Below are 17,042 nucleotides of genomic sequence, written 5' to 3'. Positions count from 1 at the left end.
GTGAGCCACCATGTGGTTGCTGGGATTTGAACTCTGGACCTTCGGAAGAGCAGTCGGGTGCTCTTACCCACTGAGCCATCTCACCAGCCCCCCATGTCAGGTTTTAAATGTTTATCTACCACATTGTTGCTATGGATCCCGCGTACCCAGGTCTCACATCCGGTTGAGTGGCAGTCCTTGGAAGGATCTGTGGCTGTGAGAAGCTGGGGTTTTATAAACTGCTGGGGTGTGGGGGTGGAGAGATGGCTCAGTGCTTAAGAGCACTGGCTGCTTTTCCAGAGGACTGGGTTCAGTTCCCAGCACCCACATGGCTGCTCACAACTCAGTGCAACTCCGTTTCCAGAGGATCTGACACCTTACCCTGTTCTGATTTCATAGGTTCTGCGCGCATGTAGTATCCAGGCAAAACACCCACACATAAAATATCAGATCTTAAAAAAGAAAAAGAAAAGAAAAAGACTTGTGCAAACAGGCCAGAACAGGGGAAGGACTGGTGCAGGATCCGGGACATCCTATGAGTAACTGGCTGTTCAGCAGGGGAGAGAAGAGCTTTCCAGATGATAGGCAAATGTAAATACTTAGGAAGTAGTTGGGTCTGATTCTTTTTTTGTGTGTGTTTCATTTTGTTTTTTGGTGCTTTTGACAGCTCTGGCTGTCCTGGCCTTGAACTCACAGAGATTCTCTACCCTCTGCCTCCAGAATGCCACCATGCTCAGCTTTGTTTTTTGTTTTGTTTTTTTTGTTTTTTTTGAGACAGGGTTTCTCTGTGTAGCCCTGGCTGTCCTGGAACTCACTTGGTAGACCAGGCTGGCCTCGAACTCAGAAATCCGCCTGCCTCTGCCTCCTGAGTGCTGGGATTAAAGGCGTGCGCCACCACGCCCGGCAGCTTTGTTTTTTGAAATGGGGTCTCTTATCTGTTGGACGGTTGTCAGCTAGGTTAGGCTGTCTGGCCATGGAATCTCAGGTATTCACTTGCCTCTCTATCCCTAGGGCTGGGACTTCATGATATTGTCACCTCACCTGGCTTTGGTGGGTGGGGGCTGTGGGGCCGAGAGGGTTGAGACAGGGTCTCACCAAACAGCCCTGACGATCCCTGTAACTCACTGAATAGACTTGTAACTCATGGAGACCCTCCTGCCTCTGCCTCCTGGATGCTGGTATTAGGCTGTGTGCTACTGTGCTTGTCTCCCCTGGCTCTGTTGTTATTGCTGCTGTTGTTTGAGACCGGGTTTCTCTGTATAGCCCTGGCTGTCCTGGAACTTGCTCTGTGGAGCAGGCTGGCCTCGAACTCAAGACCCACCTGCCTCTGCTTTCTGAGTGCTGAGCATGCACCACCACTGGGTTTTTTAATGTGGTTCATGCTTGCAGGGCTTATTTTACCAACTGAGCCATCTCCTTAGCCTGGGACTGATTCTTTATGGCCAGAAGGCAACACTAGGCGGAGGGGGGTGGGGGGCTAAGGGCTCTGCCCAATACACTTGGTATTCTTTAGCCCTAGCTTCCGTCTGATGAAGATGGCTCAGCTGCTGGACACATTTCTGAGCACGGGCAGAGTGGCTGCTCTAATGGAGGAGCAGTGTCGGCCACAGACAAAGCCCAGCTTTCCCCTGTTCCAGGAGACGCTGCTCAGCAAGGTCGTGGGCTTACCTGATCTCCTGGGCAACTGTCTCCAGCGGGACAACCTGACCCGGTTCTTCCCCCAGAACTACTTCCCTCTGCTTGGCCAGGAGGTTGTGCAGGCACTAAAGGCAGTTGTGAACTTTCTCCAAGGTGAGCACCCTGCCTCGACATCTCTCATGGCCTCTATCTTCTCCCTTCTCTTCTCAGAGCCTGCGGAGTCTTAAATGTCAGAAGTGTGGCGTCAGGCAGGTTAGAGGCTGTCCTGCTTCAGACCCTCTCATATCATCTGAGAGAGTTTCATCTCTTTTGGGTTGTGAGTTGGCTCTGGCCCTAGTTTCCTTTGGTTCTTAACTGGGTGTTAGACAAAGTCACCAGACTTAGGCATGCTTTCTCTGCCCAGTTGCTTGTATTTCTGAGAAGCGTCCTTGTGTGCTGAGGTCCAGGTCTGTGCTTATGTGAGCCTGCTCATCTATGTGTCTTCGGTGGTGTGCTGAGGTCCAGGTCTGTGCTTATGTGAGCCTGCTCATCTATGTGTCTTCGGTGGTGGTTTGGAGTGTTGACTGTTCTTGGCTCTGAGGGCAGGTGCTTTTCACATGTGTGTCCGGCACTGTGGCAACTGCTGTCACTCACAGATCTCTAGAGACCACCCTGTAGGTGTCTGCCTTTAGGTTAGCTCTGCCTTTTCTGGGCCATGACAAGTGGCTCTCCCTGGTACATATCCCAAGAGTGGGAATTGGGGAAGGGCCATCGTGATTCCTGGGTTGTCAGATACAGGCCAGGGAGACTGATGAGCCTGTGCCTCTTCCTGAAGTGTCCCCACCTTCCTTCTCGTGCCTGTCACATGCACACTCTGGTCTGAGCCATTCCCCAGCCCAACGGGAGCTACTCTGGCTGCTTTCTCTCAGTCTGCTCCTAGCTAAGTTTTCACTTTGGCTTGCTTCCATGGGCTCAGCCCAGCACCCTGAGGGCTCCTGTGTCCTTTACCCATGTGACCTCAGAGGAAGCTGGTCCCTTGGAGTTTTGGCATAGCCCTAACCTGGCCCAAGCCTCTGTCTTCCCTGGTTTCTTACAGCAACTACTTTGTGGTCTGTTTTGCTTTGCCTTGTTTTTGAGACAGTCAGGGCCTCACTCTATTCTTAGTGGCATTGGATTCTGTCCTTGAAGCCTGCGGATAGGCTCCCATCCCTCTGTCATGGTGTGTCTGGCTCCATGTCTGTGTTCTGGAAGACACCATCATCTCAGCTCTGCTGCTGGGAGGCTGCCATCCCATCTGCTCGCTGTTCTTGCCCTTCTCATGGCTCCTTCTTTGCCACGCCAGAACACATCACATTCTCACAGACTTGGCCCTGACCACACACACACACTCTCCCACTCCCAGCCATTAAGAGCTGGATTCAGTTAGAGCTGCCCCATGCATGAAGCCTTGGCCCTTGGCATGCCCAGCATAGGATACTTCTCAATCCTAGATCCCGGAAACATGGGGTCCTGTGTCAGCACGGGTACCCCAGGGCCCTGTCGCCAATGGAGGGAGGGCTTTGTGGGCAGTGGCTGCTGATGTCTATACCCCGCCTAGAGCCCAGTTCTGCCTCGGTACTTAACTCCTAGGCCAGGTCCTGTCTGGTGCCTCCTCAGTGATGTAGGAGGATCATTGGCATCGTTGAGATGATGATGTTTTGTTTTCATTTAATTGATTTCTGAGATGGGGTTTCTCTGGGTAGCCCTCTCTCTCCTAGAACCCATTCTGTAGACCAGGCTGGTGATGAAACTCAGAAATCCACCTGTCTCTGTCAACCAAGCTCTGGGGCTAAAGCCATGTGCCACCAGCGTTCAGCTTGCATGTGACACTTTTAAAGCACATATTACTAGATTTTCAAGTTAAAAACAGCTCTGTCTAGGTTTCCCCTCATGTTAGATTGACATGCATATCTGTTCCGAGGAGTTTCTACAGCTGACTTGGCCACTAAACATGAGGTTGCCATGTATGGTGAGATGTCCTCAGCGTTTTTCCTGCCGACCTGTTTTGTAGTCTTGTCTTGCTTTCCATTTTAGGTGGCCTAGACTGCTCTGTCTCCTTCGTATCTCGAGTTCTTGGGAAGGTCTGCATCCAGGGCCGAAAGAGTGAGTAGTCCATGACACCTTCCCATCCTTAGAGGAGGGTGAGGGTCACCTTACATCCCACGCATTGACATGTAAGTCGATGCTTACCTTCAGTGGGATCGCCTCATTTGGGTTGGACCCTGGGTCTGCTGATGTTGTCTTGGGCTTACCCATGTCTGTGAACCTGTGGGGCTGTGGGCACTGGGTGCCCCTGTTGGTCCCGTGTCTTCCCCCCGCCCCCTCCGTTGAGGGTTGGTCCTGAAGCCCAGGGCCTCTGTGTCCCCTCAGGAGAGATCCTGAGTGTGCTGGTGCCCCAGCTGACAGTGCTCACCCAGGACAGCTGTCTGTGGCAGCGGGTGTGCTGGCGCCTGGTGGAGCAGGTGCCTGACCGGGCAGTGGAGGCTGTGCTGACAGGACTTATAGAGGCTGCTCCCAGGTAAGCAGGGGGGCTGCAGGGTAGACTCCAGCATTGCTGCTGTTCTCTCTGCTGCTCTCCTGGGTGCTCTATTAGAGCCCATGCTCTATGCCGTTGGGGCAGCTCACCTCTCACCATTGCCTTTCCAGGCTGGCTGTTAGTTGTGCCCACCCTCCACCTTGTTGGGTTGATCCTCTCAGCTCTGATGGGGTCAGTCTTCCCATGGATATTCACATTTATTCTGGGAAGAAGAAAGATTAAGGGCCAACTCAGGTTGTGGAAGGGCTAGCCTAGACAGATTGAGCAGGTGGCAGGGCACCGGGCACCATACTCTTTGTTTTCCTTGTCTTTTAAGGCTGACTTGTGATTCAGGTCCCTTCTGCCTCTGTCTCCCAGGCCTGAAGTCCTGTCACGACTACTAGGGAACCTGGTGGTGAAGAATAAGAAAGCGCAGTTTGTGGTGACCCGCAAACTCCTGCTCCTGCAGTACCAGCACACGGTGAGAATGCCGGGACGGTGAGAATGCTGGGATGGGGTGGGGGATGTGTGCTTTCCGAGTCTCGGGAAGAACTGTTGTTAAAAATGGGGGAAGGAGCCGGGCGTGGTGGCGCACGCCTTTAATCCCAGCACTCGGGAGGCAGAGGCAGGTGGATTTCTGAGTTCCAGGCCAGCCTGGTCTACAAAGTGAGTTCTAGGACAGCCAGGGCTACACAGAGAAACCCTGTCTCAAAAAAAAAATGGGAGAAGGGGCCTGACTTGGTGGCACATGCTTTTAATCTCTTGGCGTTGACACCAAGAGGCATGCATGACAGGAGTATGTATGGCTTGCAGGAGGAGGCCTAGCTCAGAGGATTTGAGAGGGTGGGCCAGAGGCCTCTGAGACCTGGAATCCAGAGAGCTAGCTGGTTGACTGTTCAGATTGGCTTGAGCTGGTATTGGGTCCCCCTGGTGGCCAGAGAGCAAGAGGGCAGTGGGTAAGGCCAGGCCATTGGGTAGAGGAGTGGAGAATCTGAGGAGAGATGGACTCTCTCTGGTTCCTGTGCGAAAGATCAAGATGTGAGGAGACAAGGTGAAACTCAAGTAACTCCTACCTACCTACTGCGTGCAGGGACACCTGGGCAGGGTCCTCCCAGTAACCTGAGCTGGCAGTGCAGCAGCAGAGTGCAGGTGCAGGTGCAGGGATGGGGTCACTTTAATAATGTGGCCATCCTTGAAGAGGGCAGGGGGGCAGCCCAGAGAAATGAAGGCAGAGATGATCCCCCACAGACCCCCGATGAAAGAGCAGCCACGCTGTCTGTCCCTGAGTCCAGTGCTCTGTTCTCAGCTGTCACAAGCCAGGCAATGGGAGAATGCCACAAACAAGAACTTGAAATGCTAGAATAAACTTCGTGCAGTCATTCCTGGGTGACAAGGCTGTGGACAGAGACAGGTGTGAAAGAGGGCATCTTCTGAGATTAGGGAGATAGCTTAGTTCACGTAGTTCTCGACATACAGTCAAGGAGACCGAGTTTAAACCTCCCAGAATCTGCATAAAAGGTTGGGCATGGTGGCACGTGCCTGTCACCTTGGCTGGAGAGGCAGAGGCAGACGTATATCTGGTGCTCCTTGGCTGGCCAGCCCAGCTAAACTGGGGAGTCCCAGGTCCACTGAGACCCTATTTCCAAGCCAGGAATGGTGGTGCATACTTTTAATCCCAGCACTCAGGAGGCAGAAGCAAGTGGATCTCTATAAGTCGAAGGCCAGCCTGGTCTACAGAGTGAGTTCCAGGGCAGCCAGGGCTACACAGAGAAACCCTGTCTTGAAAAACCAAGGTTGGAGGGACACCATGGCCAAGGCAACTTCATAAAAGTCAGCATTTCATGTGGGCTTATGGTTTCAGAGGGTTGATTAGAGTCTGTGATGGCGGAGCTAAGACATGGGCTCAGCAACAGCTGAGAGCTTGTATCTTGATCTTGAAGTAGGAGGCAGAGAGAAGGAGGAAGATACCGAGAATGGAGTCTTTAGAGACCTCAAAGCCAGTCCCTTAGTGAAACACTTCTTTCAACAAGGCCACATGCTTCCCAAACAGTTAGACCAACTAGGGACCAAGTATTAAAATATATGAGCCTATTAGGGCCATTCACCAGTGAGGGTGGGAGGCAGAGGCAGGTGGATCTGTAAGTTCCAGGCCAGCCTGGTCTACATAGCAAGTTGCAGGACAGCTAGAGCTCTCTCAGAGGAAGGCCTTGTCTCAGAAAATAAGTTGGATGGCTCCTAAGTTGTGATACCTGAGGTTGACCTCTGGTTTCCACATACATGTATGCATGCACATGTGCATGTGACCGCACACATAAACAACCTACATATTTCTTCATTCATATACTTCCACAGTTTGCGCACATGTGCACATACACATACAGAGAGAATAGTTACCAGTTTACCATACGCTGTTAGATCAAGAAGCTTAAGGTAGGAAATGGATGGTCCACTGGGGATCTGCCACCGCAGTGTCCCGTGTGAGAGCAGGAGGGGTGACAGGGAGATCGGCCACCTCAGACATGGGATAAGGAAGGTAAAGGAAGCATGCATGAGTCAAGAATGGGGACAGTGGCTCAGCCTCTCCTTCTAACAGCAGGCAGTGGAGGCAGACTGCCATGGTTGATGCTGGCATGGCCGACATAGTGAGACCCTGTCATAAAAAAAAAAAACTGCAAAAAGGAGAGATGGCTCAGTGCCTGACTGAGTGTTGACTGTTCCTGTGGAGAACCCTGGCTTAGTTTCTAGTGTCCACACAGGGAAGCTTACAAACGCTTGGACCTCTAGCTCTATGGGATTGGACTCTGCGGCACCTCCATACACACACACACACACACACACACACACACACACACACACAGGGTAAGACTCTAGGTTCTGAAGCCTTACCAAAAGGATGGTGTCCAGAGAGTTGTAGTGGGGCGAGCAGCATGCTAATATGCAGCTGGGCTGAGAAACCTAACACTGAAGGTGTCCTCTACCATGAGGGCCACAAGGTCTGAAATCTGACAGACAACCCGTTTGAGTCTTGAAGTGTGGTTGAGATGGAGAATATAAAAAGTCTCAGCTGGCGCTGGCGGTGCAGAGGTGGACATGGGAGCTGCTCTCTCATTTGTGGGAGGCTGGAGCTTGGCTCCATTCTATCCCATTCCTCTAGGGAGCAGTCTCTGCCTGGTAGACAGGACCCCACTTTTGTTGTAGACACCCATGGTGCAGAGCCTGTTGGGGTACTTGGCTCTAGACAGTCAGCGGCGGCCACTCCTCATACAGGTAAGCACCTCTCGTCCCTCCAAACCGGTGGTATCCGGGGAGAAGGGCAGTCGAGGGACTGTCTTCTGATGGGGAGGACAGGGGTCCGGCTTCACTTACACGCAGACCCTTGGGACAGCTGTAGGCTCTGGCCTGAAACTCGGGTGGCTGTGGTGTAGCCACTGAGGCTCTGCAATTTGCCAGGTGCTTAAGGAGCTGCTGGAGACCTGGGGCTGCAGCAGCGCTGTCCGGCACACACCCCTGGAGCAGCAGCGTTACATCAGCAAGGCCATCCTTGTCTGCCTGGCACACCTCAGGGAGCCGGAGCTGCAGGACAGCCGGGATGGTGAGCAGGCTGTGGTGTGGGCACACCCCATCCCCCGACACTTGGACGAACCCTTTAGGGTTCATGTCTGCTGCTTTAAGAACTGCTGGCCAGCATGATGGCAGGCGTGAAGTGCCGCCTGGACAGCAGCCTGCCCCCTGTGCGTCGCTTGGGCATGATTGTGGCCGAGGTCATCAGCTCCAGGATCCACCCTGAGGGGCCTCCCCTGAAATTCCAAGTGAGTAGGCCGTTGTCTCTCTGTCCTCTTGGCGACAGGGCCCTGGGGTACCCGTGCTGACACAGCAGCTCGTCTAGGACCCCACGTTTCCGGGATCTAGGATTGAGGAGTATCCTATGCTGGGCATGCCAAGGGCCAAGGCTTCATGCATGGGGCAGCTCTGACTCACTCCAGCTCTTAGTGGCTGGGAGTGGGAGTGGGTGTGTGTGGTCGGGGCCAAGTCTGTGAGAATGTGATGTGTTCAGGCATGGTTAGGCAGGAGAGAAGGAGCCATTGCCTTGGGGTTGGTCTGCTGGACCTGGATGTTCTGAGTCCAGGAGACAGTAGGGCTGCTCTGGCCTGGCAGGGTGTGGGGCGAGTCAGCCTCTACGGTCCACTAATTGGCATGGGCACTGCCAGGTTGGATAGTACGGGCCTTGCCCGTGTTGGGCCCTGCATGGCTTCACTGTGAGCCTGCAGATGTAGTCTCTGCTGAGTCCTGTCCTTGGGTCCTGTCCTTGGGTGTGTCAGCATGCAGCGCCTCAGTACACCTAGCACCATGCACACACCTAGCACCATGCTCACCTTGAGGTGGGCATTCGGAAGTTGCTTCAGAAAAGGTGATGGCCAGGCTGCAAAATGAGTTCAGGGGGCATGAGAGGAGGGTTGGCTTGAGCTGCCCGTCAAAGAGGAGGTGGCATCAGAAACCCGTGGCATCACTGACTCCAGTGTATCTGCAACAGTATGAAGATGACGAGATGAGCCGTGAGTTGCTGGCCTTGGCTACCCCGGAGCCTGCGGGTGACTGCTCCTCGGTGTCACGGTGAGGGACTCTCCATTCCCAGTCCCCATCCTGAGTCCTTCCAACAAAAGTTAAGGGGGCTTGTCTGGGCAAATCATAGAAGTCTCTCTGGGAAATGGGGCACTCCAGGCTATCCCGGGTGACCCGGCTGCTGCTTGTTTGCTAGAGGCCCATCCCCAGGTCCTGTTGACACAGAGCCTCCTGTAGAGATACCAGAAAAGGCCATGGAGAGTGATGTCCCCCCAACTCAGCCGCAGGGCTCTGACTCGGAGCTGGACAGGTAGGGTGGGGCTCCTTGGTCTCTGTGGGTCCAAAGATTGGCTGAGGGTGGCTTTCTGGTCCCGTGTAGGGGCGAGCTGACTACATGCAGGAAGGTGCTAGTCCCATCCTCCTCACCTTCCTGCCAGTCTGAAGCAGGAGCCTGGGCAGTGCTGTGTTGCTCCTTCTCCACGTGGCTGTTTCCGGAAAGTGTCGGGTTCCTGGGAGGGCATTTTAGTATCCTCAGGCCTTACCCTCGAGGAAACAAAGATAATCCTAAATCCTGGCTGGGATGGACAGGTCCAGTGTCTGTTTGTCTTTCTGCAGTGATGATGAGTTCATCCCCTATGACATGTCAGGGGACAGAGAGCTGAAGAGCAGCAAGGAGCCGCTGTATATCCGAGACTGCGTGGAAGGTGGGCCTTGCTGAGGTCAGGTCATTGTGCTTACCCCACGATAGCTTATTTTGAGGGATACCTGGGCTTGGCCCACTTCACCTTGTCCTAGGGCTACTGGCAGGCCTCATTTTGACACTCTGCATACTGGAGTCAGTGCTGAGACTTACTGGCTTGTCTGGGTTCTGTGCAGCTTTGACTGCATCTGAGGACATGGAACGCTGGGAGGCGTCCCTAAAGGGGCTCGAGGGCCTGGTATATAGGAGCCCCGCGGCCACTCGGGAGGTGAGTAGTAAGAGGATGTGTCAGGGAATGTGGGGAGGTTGGGAACTCTGGGGTGGCAGTTCTCTTTGTGGCATGTGTATCCCAAATCTTAGAGGGTGGCACTGTATTGCTGGCTGGGCATATGGGGCTGAAAGAGTTCTGGCTCCTGTCCCTGTGCAGGTGAGTGTGGAGCTGGCCAAAGTGCTACTGCACCTGGAAGAGAAGACCTGTGTAGCAGAGTTTGAGCAGCTGCGCCAGAGCGCTCTGGTAGCTGTTACAGTCACAGACCCGGAGCAGGTATGTCCTAGCATGGTGACTCCAGCCAGACCGGGAGCATCAGAAACCCTGGTGGCCCCATTCTGGCCCCGATTAGCCCTTGGGTAGTCTTGAAGCTTTAGCACAGTGGCTTCTCCTTTTCTACCCAGGTAGCCAAGTATCTGACCTCACAGTTTTATGGCCTGAACTATAGCCTCCGGCAGCGCATGGACATCCTGGACGTAAGTGACCCAGACCCCTGTCCCTGTCAGGCCCAGGCTGCACTAAATTGGGAGGTTGATGTATATGGACTGTAGCCAAAGATTGCCCCATGCTTTCTTGGAACATGAGAGACTGAAGCAGGTCTGTCTACCAATCATAGGCTCACCAGGCTGAGAGCTGGTGGCAGAGTAGTCTTTTGTTTGTGTGGCTTTAAAATAGGTTTATTAGTGTGTATGCGTGTGCGCATGCGTGTGTGTGTGTGTGTGTGCGTGTGCGTGTGCGTGTGCGTGTGTGTGTGTGTGTGTGTGTGATCTTCTGAGTCATCTTGTTGGCCTTGTTTTTGTGGTTGTGTTCACATGCATATGCCTGTGTGCAGTGTTGTGAGGCCAGAAGAGGGGGCTGGATTCCTTGCAGTTGGAATTACAGGTGGTCGAGAGCCATCTAACACTGGCGGTGGGAACTGAACTTCAGTCCTCTACAAGGTCATTTGGCATCCTTAACCACTAGATCGTAACCAGTTCTGATGTGTATTTTACATAACACTTGTATTGGTATATTTTTGTACAACATGAAATTTACTATTATAGGATAAACCAAATGTATTCTTCCTGTGGCGGAGTATCATCCAGGCTGCAGAGCTTTGTGGATGCCAACCTACTTTTTTTAACAGCATCCTTCCCCAGAGACACATACTCTGAGTCTTTTTTCAACATTTTGGTTATTATGTTATGTGTATGGGTGTTTTGTCTGCATGTATGTTAGTGTGCTATGTGTGTGAGCTGTCTGTGGAAACTAGAAAAGGTGTGGGTGTTGGGAACCTGAGTCCTCAGCCAGGGCAGTGAGTGCTCCGAACCTCTCGGCCATTTCTCCAGTCCTTGCTCACGACATCTTTCTCTCTAGGTCCTTGTTCTGGCTGCCCAGGCACTGTCTCGGCCAAAAAGCCTGCAGAGACGTTCCCAGCACAGTTCCCCCGTTCCTGGCACCATGTGTTCACCAGCACGAACCGTTTCTCAGACTGGCAATGTCACTGCTCCTGACTGGCAGGTGGTTGTGGAAGAGCGGATCAGAAGCAAGACCCGGAGGTTCTCCAAGGTAACAGGACTCTGTTCGGATCCTGTGTTGTCATGACCTGCAACCATAAGGTCACTTCAGCTACTTCATGACTGTAACTTTGCTACTGGTATAAGTTGTAATGCAAATACCTGATATGCAGGATCTGATCTGCAACCCAAAAGGGTTTGTGACCCGCAGGGTGCAATCTGCCGCAGCTCTAGGTGTGGGCTGGCTGAAGGGAGCTCAGTCACAGGCAGGATCAGCTCCAGTATCGGTGTTCCTTCCAGCAAGAGCTCACATACAAACTGAATCGTGTCAGACCAACATGATTTTAAGACATGGAAATAGGCTGGAGAGATGTCTCAGAGGTTAAGAGCACTGACTGTTCTAGCGGTTCTGAGTTCAATTTCCAGCAACCACATGGTGGCTCACAACCATCTGTATGTAATGGGGTCTGATGCCCTCTTCTGATGTGTCTGAAGACAGCTAGAGTGTACTCATATATACATAAATAAATCTTTTTTAAAAAGTTTCAAAACAAAACAAAACATAGAAGTGAAGATTCAGGTCTCATGAGTGCCATATCAGAAACAACAAAAAATTACCCTGGGACTGTGGTGTCTGGAGATACTGAGTGCAGCTCAGGGCTGGAGACCAGGCTATCCCTGGGACTGTGGTGTCTGGAGATACTGAGTGCAGCTCAGGGCTGGAGACCAGGCTGTTTAGTTTGCCACAGTGCACAGGTCATCCCATGGTGAGGATTATCTAGCTCTGCATGGTTGATGTGTAGGGTTGGAACTCTTTGCTGTCAGACCACAGTAGCCTGAGACTAAATGTCCTCTCCACAGGGTCTTGACCCAGGAAGGCCAGGGCAAGCCTAAGGGGTCTGCGTAACTGTACTAGATGGTGGTAGCATTGCACCTTGACTAATGCTGTGTGTTTGACAGGGCTGTCCTCAGCGGGAGCTGTCAGGCGTCCCTAATGAATTCAGCTCTGTGGCTGGCTACTTCTTCTTCCCCCTCCTTCAGCACTTTGACAGGTGAGGTTTCTGGAACTTTAGACACACCTGTGAACAGTAGTTGTGACACAGTAGGGTATAAGTGTGGGCTTGAATTGTTTTATAAGCTTGAGTTAAAAGGTGTGGAATATTCTGGAAGGTCCCTTTGCTATTGAGTTTTGTGATGAGGGCATAGTCGTTACTGTGTTCTTTGATCTTGGATTTATGAAGATGCTGTTAATGCTGCTGGCCTGCTGGTCACCCATTGCCTACCTCCTCCCATCTCTGCAGCTGAGTCTAGTCCCATGCTCAGCCTGTGAGATTTCTGCAGCAACGTAGAGTGTGATCTTGACTCGGGGCCTAGCGTGTGCCTGGGAGCACATGGTGTGTGGAGGCATTTGGAAATGCCTTCCCCTTGTGGCTCGTCCTTTGCCACACTGGCCCAGGGTGTGAAGGTGGGAGGAAGACTATGTGAGCCTTCAAGGGTTTGGGTTTCTGTCATGGTGCTCATTCTGGGCTCTTCTTGGCCAACCATTAGGTGTTGGGGCTGCCCCATTCACTCAGCTCTATGTTGTAGGCCTCTGGTGACCTTCGACCTTTTAGGAGATGACCAGTTGGTACTTGGAAGACTGACCCACACCTTAGCGTCCCTGATGTACCTGGCTGTTAACACCACCGTGAGTTGGAAATGGGGACTGAAAGCCCTGCCATGTAGTGCCACAGCAGTGCAGTTGTGGGGATGATCTCCGGTGCTCACGGGACGGGACCTGAGCTCTGCGTGGCTCCTGTGGGGAACACTGGACCTCCAGAATACATCGTCCCCTGCCATGAGGCACTGCAGGCGTCCCCACTCAGAGGCGCGCCCTGACTCGGTGGGATCCTTTCTTTGGTGCAAGTGTTGGAAATGAACACAGCAACCCCCTCACCAGCTGTCCCTGTGCTGACTTCTAGGTGGCTGTGCCTATGGGTAAGGCCCTGCTGGAGTTTGTATGGGCCCTTCGCTTCCACGTTGACATGTGAGTGGCCCATGGGACTAAGCACAGCATAGTCTCCAAGGCAGCATGCCCGACATTTCCTAACAAGTAGTCAGTCCTGCCTGAGGAGGCTCAGATAGGGCTGGAAAGAGTTTTATTGCAGTTGGCCTGCTGGACTCAGTCCGTGTGGGAGGTCCTTCCCATAAGCTAGTTGGGGCTCCATTCACAAAGCCGTGCCTCACCTTTCCCCACCCTCTTGATTGGTAGTTACGTGCGCCGGGGCTTGCTGTCTGCTGTGTCCTCTGTCCTCCTCAGTGTACCCACAGAGCGGCTGCTGGGGGACCTGCCAGATGAGCTACTGGAAGCCAGATCCTGGTTGGCAGGTTAGTGTCTGGACCAGAACAGGGACACCAGATGTGGAGTGGCTGGAGTAGATGGGGCTAGGCCAGCCAGTCTGAGTGGGTCTGTCCTGTGTTAGCTCTGAGAGGCGTGATGACATAAATGTGGGGGAACCAGAGGACAACTGTTACCCTGTTTCTTTGGGAATTACTACCTGGGTCTCAACAGACAACTCAGAAGGCTCCCAAAAACAAAGCCAGACACAACAGCACACGCTTTTAATCTCAGTACTTGGCAGAGACAGATGGAGCTCTGAGTTCAGGGCTAGCCTGGCCTACATAGTGAGTGCTAGGCCAGCCAGGCCTACATACTGAGACTTGTTTAAAATCAAACCCAGGGGGCTGGAGAGATGGCTCAGAGGTTAAGAGCATTGACTGCTCTTCCGAAGGTCCTGAGTTCAAATCCTAGCAGCTACATGGTTGCTTACAACCATCTGTAATGAGATCTGACGCCCTCTTCTGGTGCGTCTGAAGACAGCTACAGTGTACTTACATATAATAATAAATAAATCTTTGGTCTGGAGCAAGCAGAGGTCCTGAGTTCAATTCCCAGCAACCACATGATGGCTCACAACCATCTGTATAGCTATAGTGTACTCGTATATACATAAAATAAATAAATCTTTAAAAAAAAATCAAGTCAAATCCAGACAGGTATTCATGGAGGTATGGAATGCTGGAAACACCCATCGAGAACCACTCTGTGTTTCACCTCTGCATATCCTCTTAAAAGTCAGCTGCAGACTCTGACACTTCACCCCCTGGGAAGGACATATCCAGAGCCCAGCTTCTGACAGGCTTTGTGACTGACCGGGCAGGCCTGGGCCTGTGTGCCTTATGCGGCTTTGCTCTTTCTGATGGCTAGTCACAGAAGATCCCATCCATTAGTCCCCAAGTTCCCTGTGCTGTCAGCTGTCTTTGGCAATGCCAGGTTCTTCTCAGGGTCGTGTGAGACAGATCCCCCAGGTTGTATTCTCTGACTCGTTTTATCCAGGTCAGTGCTTGGGCCACTGAACTATGCACCTGACCTGTCTGATCCCTCAGGGAGAAGCCTCTCTGGCCCCGTGAGGAGCAGTGTGGAGGACCAGACGTGGACGAACTGGCACTGCCCTGTCACTCACACATTCTCTATTTTTCCTTGGTAGACGTGGCCGAGAAGGATGTGGACGAGGACTGTAGGGAACTGGCAATAAGGGCTCTGCTGCTTCTGGAGAGACTCAAAGACAAGCTCCTGTCCAGTTCCTCTCCACAGCCCTGAGGAGTCTCCACAGGGGCCCGAATGGAGCCTGGGCCTTCAGCACTGGAAGAAGTGAAGACCTCTGACAAGCAGAGTCCACACGCCTGGGCTCTATGTGGGAGCCAGGGCCGGAGAGGCTGCTGGTCCCTGTGTGCATGAAGTAGGCTCCTATCAATCTGACCCCTGCTGTTACTAAGCGTTCAGCTAAAAATACTGGGGGTCTGTGCCAAGGGACACAACAGCCTTTGACAGAATTGGGGCTGGGGATGTGGGGCCCGAGACCTGCCTCCTGAGAGCAGAACTTTGGGCTCTATGGGCAGGGCCTCAAGAGTAAAGACAGGAGATGGCTACTCAGTCTTTACTATACTCGGATGGGGATGCTAGCACAGCAGACCAGGGGTAGCCTGCTGGCTCCCCATGGGCTGCGCAACCCTGTGTTCCTGTGAGAATAAACAGGCTACAGATGACACACAGGCTGCTTCTGTGGTTCTCACTGGCAAAGACTTTAGCTCCGACCCAGGTCCTCACGAGAGAAGCACAGCCTTTTGAGAGAACTAACTCTGAGAAAATGTACTTTATTTGGAGTCATGGGAATGTGAACAGCCATGGATGGTGCCTGGTATCTTACTTGGTGACAAAAGGCACAGTCCTTAGGGCTCAGGCCTGCCCCAGGTGGTCCTTGCTGTGGTCTCAAGGGGCACTGGGATCTGCAGGGAACTATCAAGTAGCTAACTCCAGGCACAATTAACAGTAACAAGAGTCCCCAGCCACCAAGTGCAGCTCATGTCACAAAGTTCTAGAAGTTTCTGGGTCTGTTGTTGGAAAACCATGGGGGAAAAGAAATTACCTCCTTTAAAAGGAAGTAAACCAACCCCCCACGAGAGCTGCCAAGTGCCCAGAAGCAGGAGTGCAGAAGGAACGACTTGTGGACACCTGCAGTCTTCCTTCTAAGAACCAAACTCCTGGCCACAGAGGCCGGACCCACGACCCACTGCTCTTGCTTACAATGCAGGATTAAAAAACAATAGCAACAAACAAACAACAGACAGCTGCCTTTCTGATGACTACGTCAGGTTGCAGGATGCTGGCCGGCTGGGCATCAGGGGTCATTGTCCACCTCTTCTATCACCTCCTCGTACACCTCCTTATGGTCCTCCATGCTATTGTGGCGGACCCGCTCGGGCATGATACGAGATGGAGGGAGGAGGCCCAGGCCCTGGTGCACAGTGTCCACAGTGCGCTGGTCCACATAGTATGACATGTTGGCTGAAGGAAGTCTTTTCCTCATCTCCTCAAGATACTTATAGGCCTAGAGCAGAAGGGACAGTGGTTACTTGAAGCCCAATAGATGTGACCACCAGTTACTTCTGTAGTTCACATGGAAACAAGGGTCACAGGAAAACAAGGTAACATCAGACCCCGCCCACCTGCAGGGCCAAGGAAGCCAGTCTTTGCTCCAGGTAAGAGAAAAGCCTTCACTTGGAGGCACTAGTCCTGTGTGGGAAGCTGTCACATACTTCAGGTTCTGAGTGGCAACCCTACACTGAACAACATGAACAGAGTCCTTGACAGAGGGTCCTTATAGCCAGGACACAAACATCTGGTGAGTGCTAGAGTCGCTTTCTCTCTGGAGTATGCTTACCGTGGACGCCCATGGACACTTGGCAAAGGAGGGGTGGATCTCATATGTTACATCCCGACTGCAGTTTTCCTTCCCCGGTCCCTCCCCTCTCCCTCAGCCTTCCTACAGAAAAGAGCAGGCCTCCTAGGGACATCAACCAAATATGGCATCACAAGCTACAATAAGACCAGGCACATACCATCATCACATCACAGCTGGAGGAGGCAGCCCAGCAAGAGGAACAGGGTCCCAAGCAAAAGAGTCAGGGACAGCCAGGGCTCTCACCATTAGGATTCCCACAAGAACACCAAGCTAATCAGCCATAACATCATGCAGGGTCTGACCTAGGTCCTCATCTTGGTTTCTTTTGGTCAAGTATTCGGTTTAACCTGGTTCACTTGGTCTGTAGTTACAGTGCCTCCTGCTTGAGTAGTCCCTGATCTTGGGCCTGCAGACTGTGGAACCATTAGTGGGTTTCTGCAGGACCATGAAAGGCAACCCGTTTTCTGGTCGAGTGAGACTTACTCCAGAGACCCAGTAGAAACTCTACAAGGGATGGAACAGTGAGCCATGCTCCAAGACAGAAATAGGTTCCTCTTTCTCTCCTCTCTCTCTCATTTTTTTTTTT

At 52.6% G+C, this 17,042-nt stretch overlaps 2 protein-coding genes across 4 annotated transcripts in view; one reads left to right on the top strand and one right to left on the bottom strand.

Annotated features, from left to right (window-relative positions):
- Telo2 (telomere maintenance 2) overlaps positions 1–15,260 on the top strand; it is a 16,803-nt gene extending 1,543 nt beyond the window's left edge. For both annotated transcript variants that reach the window (XM_029471008.1, XM_021186412.2), the window contains exons 3-21: positions 1,493–1,770; positions 3,670–3,738; positions 4,006–4,153; positions 4,529–4,631; positions 7,349–7,417; positions 7,601–7,742; positions 7,823–7,959; positions 8,682–8,761; positions 8,907–9,020; positions 9,326–9,414; positions 9,587–9,678; positions 9,838–9,954; positions 10,083–10,154; positions 11,035–11,226; positions 12,135–12,226; positions 12,762–12,861; positions 13,136–13,200; positions 13,426–13,541; positions 14,702–15,260. In XM_029471008.1, coding sequence (XP_029326868.1) covers positions 1,493–1,770; positions 3,670–3,738; positions 4,006–4,153; positions 4,529–4,631; positions 7,349–7,417; positions 7,601–7,742; positions 7,823–7,959; positions 8,682–8,761; positions 8,907–9,020; positions 9,326–9,414; positions 9,587–9,678; positions 9,838–9,954; positions 10,083–10,154; positions 11,035–11,226; positions 12,135–12,226; positions 12,762–12,861; positions 13,136–13,200; positions 13,426–13,541; positions 14,702–14,814 — 2,188 coding nt within the window. In that variant the 3' untranslated portion in view covers positions 14,815–15,260. The remainder of the gene's footprint in view (positions 1–1,492; positions 1,771–3,669; positions 3,739–4,005; positions 4,154–4,528; positions 4,632–7,348; positions 7,418–7,600; positions 7,743–7,822; positions 7,960–8,681; positions 8,762–8,906; positions 9,021–9,325; positions 9,415–9,586; positions 9,679–9,837; positions 9,955–10,082; positions 10,155–11,034; positions 11,227–12,134; positions 12,227–12,761; positions 12,862–13,135; positions 13,201–13,425; positions 13,542–14,701) is intronic.
- A 583-nt stretch (positions 15,261–15,843) lies between these two features.
- The window catches only part of Ift140 (intraflagellar transport 140), an 86,026-nt gene continuing 84,827 nt past the window's right edge, over positions 15,844–17,042 (bottom strand). For both annotated transcript variants that reach the window (XM_021186052.1, XM_029471007.1), the window contains exon 30: positions 15,844–16,102. In XM_021186052.1, the coding sequence (XP_021041711.1) occupies positions 15,893–16,102 (210 nt within the window). In that variant the 3' untranslated portion in view covers positions 15,844–15,892. The remainder of the gene's footprint in view (positions 16,103–17,042) is intronic.

This window comes from Mus caroli, chromosome 17 (assembly GCF_900094665.2).
Source record: "Mus caroli chromosome 17, CAROLI_EIJ_v1.1, whole genome shotgun sequence".
Classification (NCBI taxonomy): Eukaryota; Metazoa; Chordata; class Mammalia; order Rodentia; family Muridae; genus Mus; species Mus caroli.
The sequence above is the reverse complement of the archived record's forward strand: the minus strand, read 5'-3'. Positions and strand labels throughout refer to the sequence as shown.